Source organism: Dryas octopetala, chromosome 1, assembly GCF_963921425.1.
Source record: "Dryas octopetala chromosome 1, drDryOcto1.1, whole genome shotgun sequence".
NCBI lineage: Eukaryota > Viridiplantae > Streptophyta > Magnoliopsida > Rosales > Rosaceae > Dryas > Dryas octopetala.
Genome location: NC_141366.1, coordinates 33,485,373 through 33,491,434, shown reverse-complemented (window position 1 = coordinate 33,491,434; position 6,062 = coordinate 33,485,373). Strand labels below are relative to the sequence as shown.

The 6,062-nt window shown below is 36.1% G+C and overlaps 1 protein-coding gene across 1 annotated transcript; it reads right to left on the bottom strand.

Annotated features, from left to right (window-relative positions):
• Window positions 1–2,529: 2,529 nt before the first annotated feature.
• CRD1 (dicarboxylate diiron protein, putative (Crd1)) lies at window positions 2,530–5,171 on the bottom strand. Its single transcript, XM_086254737.1, has 5 exons — window positions 4,650–5,171; window positions 4,399–4,463; window positions 3,976–4,303; window positions 3,572–3,670; window positions 2,530–3,021 (listed from the first exon to the last, which is right to left on the bottom strand). Exons 1-5 carry the CDS (start codon window positions 5,109–5,111, stop codon window positions 2,758–2,760), a joined length of 1,218 nt encoding a protein of 405 aa, XP_086110863.1. The 5' UTR covers window positions 5,112–5,171; the 3' UTR covers window positions 2,530–2,757.
• Between the last annotated feature and the right edge of the window lie 891 nt (window positions 5,172–6,062).

The following is a 6,062-nucleotide window of genomic DNA, read 5'->3' as shown; positions in this document are numbered from 1 at the left end:
TGAAGTTTCAAAGTTGGATAAGTATTTAAGTTTATCTTTTATTTTCTGAAATTTAATTTGAGTTTCATTTTTCACAAAAGTTATGTGTATCAAATGGTGTTTTGAGGTCATAGATAAATATTGTTCAGAGAGACGAGTCCATAGGATTTTATTGGATATTTTTTGGAGCTTAGATGCATTTTTGGTGAATTAATGAAGTTTTGAGAATTTAGAAATTAGAATTTCTGACTCAGCGCTGACAGGTTTGACAAGAACTAACATGGCACGTTGTGATTCATCTATTAACTTATGAAACGACACGACATCGTTTGACAAGTGCATTGACAAGGCAAGAACCAAACACAAAACGACGTCGTTTCAACATGGAAGACCCGCGCACTGAACCTAAACCCACACGTCAAGCCCTGCTACAACCCATTTTATCTCGCCCGTTTACCCACATTTCGGCCCGTTTATAGACTCAGCAAGATCCACACCTCGACCCAGCGGATCCAGCATAACCTGAGTCGCCTAACAACATTGATCAGCTATTTTGTGAACATATCTGGAACCTTGATGCACCAAAGACCATCTAAACGATCCATTTTTATGAATCAATCCTAGCCCTCTATTTCAGCCCTCCAACTTTATAAATAAACCTTCACCCCTCTTCATTTCCTGACGCTTAATCCAGTTGAGTTTGAGAGTTTGAGATCAGATCTCTCTTTAGAATTCTTAAGACAAACCAATTTTTGGGAGTCTTTCTAAATCTACCGTTTAAGATATACCACCTATTGGGAGTTCTTAGTTGAAACTTTTTCCCTCCCTTGGAACAAGCTTCATTTTTTAAGTAGTTCCTAGTTTAAAATTTGGTCAAATTGTCCGCTAGGGTTTTGCATTATGGACATATCGAAAAAACATTAGACTAATTGTTTAGAGACTCTGTTTGATTTTCGACCCTAAATAAGGTAATTTTGGTACGATATCTTGAGATTCTTGAACTTGGTTAAGTTAAGTAGATTAAGTTTTAATTATTAATTATGCTTCAATCATTTTATTTAGCTTTTTGAGGGTTCATCCAACAGATGAGATTTAAGCTAAGAATGTCTACAACCAAGTAATCTTCGCAACCATCTTTTTAATTATTATATGCTTGTTAATTAAGCATGATTAATTAATTAAGTCATATTTAATTTAACTATTTAATTTGGAGAAATAATTAATTAGTTTAAAGGTTATAGTCAAATTAAGTTTAGTATTTAAATCAGAGAATTAAAGTTCAATTAATCAAATTGAATAATTGAATTGCTACAAATTAAGGCTTAAAGTTGGATATGTCTGTTAATCAATCAACTTAATAATGGATTGAGACCACTCCAATGATTGCACATGACATGATGTCGAGGTCAGTTATTGAGTACTGCTAAGGGTAATTGGGCCGGAGCTCCCCTAGCCCCCTGGCCTTGACCTGGGCATGTTATGAGTGCTCAAATAGTCAACTTTTAGACCTAAGATAAAATTTGACTTAAGTAGAAACCATTAGGAAAACTCATAAAGTACAAATACTCGGTCTAACTAGACTAGTTTTTAGAATTTTTTTGGGAAGATATGACCGAAAGGAAAGGTCATGTTGGAACTCTGTCGATTCTAACTTTGACTAAGTCGTTACTATTGCCAAATTAGGATTTCCAGTTACTTAGAGAGGAGGTTAAGGACATTGGTACTCTAGAAGTGCACTACAAGGTTAACCTTTGACATAGATAAGGGGAACTCACACCCTAACTATTGAGACTGTTTCGTGTGTGTGTGTGTGTATAACTTCTTTTTAAATGTTGTTGTAGTGAAACTTGCATTGTTTTATGCCATGTTGTGTGGTTTTCACATATTTGTTATGATTGGATGATTTGAGTGTTAGAAATATGCCCTAAAATCAATGATAATTGTTTAAAGTGACTCAAAGAATATTTCAATTATGAACATATACAATATTCATTACACTGTAAACTCTAGGATTAATGTGTAAATGAATAAATGCGTCCATGTAATTTTAGAATGGAACATGGTGAGCTAAATTAAGGATTAGTCATTGAGACCCATGTTGACTCATGTTTAGATTCCTATATATTCCTAGTCGATGAAGACTAGCACATGTTAATACTTTCTTGCTTGAGCTGATTGTGAAGCTCATGTCATAGTGTAGGGACACTAGAACAAGTATGTGGGTGCATGGTGGAGACACATACAGAATTTGGTTAGATACAACCTGATCTGGCCGACTTGGTCAGAATTTGCATGTAGATAATTGAGGAACTCAAAATGTAAATGATCTTTCTGCAAGGAGTTCTGGTATATATTTTGTATGTATTCCTTCTTTTAATGACAATTCAGTTAATTTGGATGCGCAAAAGCTTTTCACATTTTGTCGAGCGTTAGGGAAGTATCTGAAAATTAAAGCTTCTTTAAATGGATGTGGAATTTCATTGTTTGCCCACAAAGTTCTTTTTTTTTTTTGATCAAGGCCCACAAAGTTTGAAACATAAGCATTTTAGATGTTAAGCCAACTAAATTTAAAAATAAATAAATAAACCATGATACAGAATATTGTGAAATAGAAACCATTTATACAAAAAATATTAATCGTTATGAACTAAGTGCGCACTGAAACAATGCGTTGTGTCATAACAAGGCCACAAGGGTTCATAACAACGTTTTCTTGGTCTCTAACATAATTACTTGAGCTGAACATCACATGGGATGAGAAGGAAGTTGTACAAAAAATCAGTACACCAGTTGGGGTTCAGACTCTGCAAAATCGACAGATCCGGATTCAATGGGTGGCATTAAGTACGCAGCAAGAAGTTCAGAGGCCAATGCAGCAACAATCGGTATCCTCTTTAAGTTTTTCACCAAGGGAATGTCATTGCTCTCCCCGACGGCAATCAGCTTCTGGTTAATTTCCACCATGCGGTCAAGTTTCCTTTTGAATTCTGGGTTCTCAACATCAAGCACAGCTGGGAAAATTCTGGCTGTTGTGCGATTCGTCTACAATAAACAGAAAATAGACCTACTGAATCTTGCCATGCATACACATTTTACTTGTCCAACAAACAATGGGAGTAAAGAGTTAAAGACAGCCTTAATTATGATTTTTCTGGTGCTTAGGTGCTTTAATTATGATTTTTCAGAAACAAGACTAGCTGTTAACATGCTTCTAAGTTCTATTTTTTAACAGAAGATTGAATGTCTAAAAAGTATAAACATTATCCCTCACCCCCATTTGGTTGCCAATAATGTAAAGGAAAAAGGAATGCAAACACTTTGATATCGAAACTATTCCGGTATACAATACAAACTGTGACTTCTATCATTCTACCTCATCATCTTGGCAACCAAGAAGGAAATTATGATTAGGATGAGTAACCTTTCGTGAAAACAAGTTTGAAGATGATAGCCATTAAATGGATGCTTCTAGCATATTAGAAATGGCTAACAGTATCTACTGCATAAGAGTCTATCTAGAACTGAAAGTTTATTCCATCAAGGTTTGATGAATGACTAAGCGTAAGCAAAGGATATGAAATTGCAGGCTCACCTCAATGATAACATGCATATCAAATTCTTTTGTGTTGAGCCCAATGCCTTCATAGAAAGCTGTACGTTGACAATCATTTAGGTACATTGTGACATATACCTGCACCACAAATTTGTGAAGGAATAGAAATTTAGGGATAGATGACAACCTTATCTAATTTAAATTTAACTTCCCACAAAAAGATTTTGTTTGGATTACAAGGAAAATGTATTGACAACCCAAATCATCTGTATTTCATAATTAGCTTTACAAAAGTAATTTAAAAAATACAAAAACAAAGAGGAATTTTCCCTCTCTGGTTGTTTTTTTTTTTTTGACCAATTTCCCTCTCTGGTTGTTAGCAGCAACAGCTGTGACATTAGACTAGTACAGAAATAATTGTTATCTCCAGACTAAGAAGTTACCGATAAGCAGAAGAAGCGAGACCACAACTTTGCCTTCCAGTCATTTAGGAATTGGGGTTGTGCTTTCATGAGTGCCGAAAAGAAGTCACCATGTCTGTTCTCATCCTGGCACCAGTTCTCAAAATACTTGAAAATGGGATAGCACTGGTACTCGGGATTTGCCTTGAGATGCCTGTATATGGTAATGTATCTCCAGTATCCAATCTTCTCAGATAAATATGTAGCATAGAAGATGAACTTTGGCTTGAAAAATGTGTATTTCCTGGCCTTGGTCAGAAACCCCAAGTCCAATGCCAAATTGAAATCAGATAGGCCCTTGTTCAAGAAGCTGCAAAAGTAGAAACAATGGTGTCATTCCAATATATGGAACAAACATGCAATATTTTTGGTGAGAGAAAGGGGATAGATATATTAACAGCATACCCAGCATGCCTGGCTTCATCCCTGGACATGAGAGAGAATATCTCAGCCACCACTGGATTGGTTTTCTGCAACATTAATCCTTCAAGACATTAGTCAAATTTGGAAATTACAAGATTAAATGATTAATAAATTGCCTTTCATTGAAATTTGAAAGCAAAATCCACGAAATTGAGTTTTTTAGAAATAAATAAAAACTAATAATTGAATCAGAATTTGAATAAATAAGAGAATAAAATTGAAGGCTGGTACACCTTAAGCCTTCTTCCAAGCTCTTTGTAAAGAAGGAAGCCAGAGAACTCGGCAGTACAAGACCTCTCCAAGAACTCCACAAAGATCTGTCTGAGAGGGCCTTGGAGTTTGTCAGCAGCCTCCTTGAATTCCTTGCTCCTCACAAAGTGGGTCTGGTTGTAATCAGTCTTGAACTCCTGAAGCAAAGCCTCAAACTCAGCCTGGTTCAAGTTCCTGTTGATCTCAGTGTTGAAAAGGGTCTCCATCTCATCAAAGTCGGTGGTGTAGAACCTTGGGGCCAAAAGGGTCTCCTTGATAGCAGTTTTCGCAGCTTTCTTCGTGGGCTTTTTGCTTGTGGGCTGCGCAGTAGCCGACATTCTGATGGTGGTGAACTTGTTGTACGAACAAGTTCTGGTCTTTCCAAATTTGGGATTAACATTGCTGAATTTGGTGATGGGTTTCACAAGGGCCATTTCTGCTGCCATTTTTGGAGCAAGGTTTTAACAAAATGTTGGTATGCTCATATAACAGTGCTGTGTGTGGTCGGGTTAGAGACAATAGGAGGTGAGGGATAAGATGGGTGGGCGTTACAATTGGTTCACACTCATATAATCTCATCCAATGAAATCCATGAGTTTGAATGAGTATTTGACACGTGGCAATTATATCAGCCTATCTTGATTGGTTGATTCCTTTTAATAATGCCACGTAGGATTGGACTTATGGTCTCCATTCCAATACTTTTGATTCTTCTTACGAGTTTTATATTTTTCATTTCCAGTTAAATCTGTTTCTGTTCTTTGAAAAAATAATTTTTTTTTTCATTCTTTCTTTTTTCGTGTTTAACTTGGAATGAGATTTTAAGGATGCCCCCCACTTGTCTCTTGACACCTATGATTTTCTTATTTCTTTAATAACAATATGTCTGTTTGGACTTAAATTTGTCACCAACTGGAAGGATTGTTTTTTTTTTTTTTGGCCACTCAACTGGAAGGATTGTTGGTAGTGAAGAATTCGATATCAAATCAACCGGGCTGCCTAAAGGTTGGGCAACATTTGAGATAACAAACTTTGATGGGGCATTTCATCAAACATATGTGGTGCATACCACATGGGTGGGGGTGGCTGAGTGATTATTAGTCAAACTCGCCAGAGCAATCAGGTCGAAGCCAAAGATGGTGAGTGACTTGGGGTTGGTTGAGTAGCTTGGATTCGCGAAAAAACGATCAGCTTGTTAATCTTCAAGGTTGACCTCACAATGCCATCGACAAACCAAAGGTTGCATGCAACCCTTACGATCAGTTTTTTCAAGCCAAGTCAATTAGTTTTAGGATTTTTGGAAGAATTATTTAGAATTCCAAATTATTTTTTGTGAATTTACAAAGTTTGGAGAAATTAAAAAATAAAAAAAAGAAAAGAAATTGAATTGTTGACTA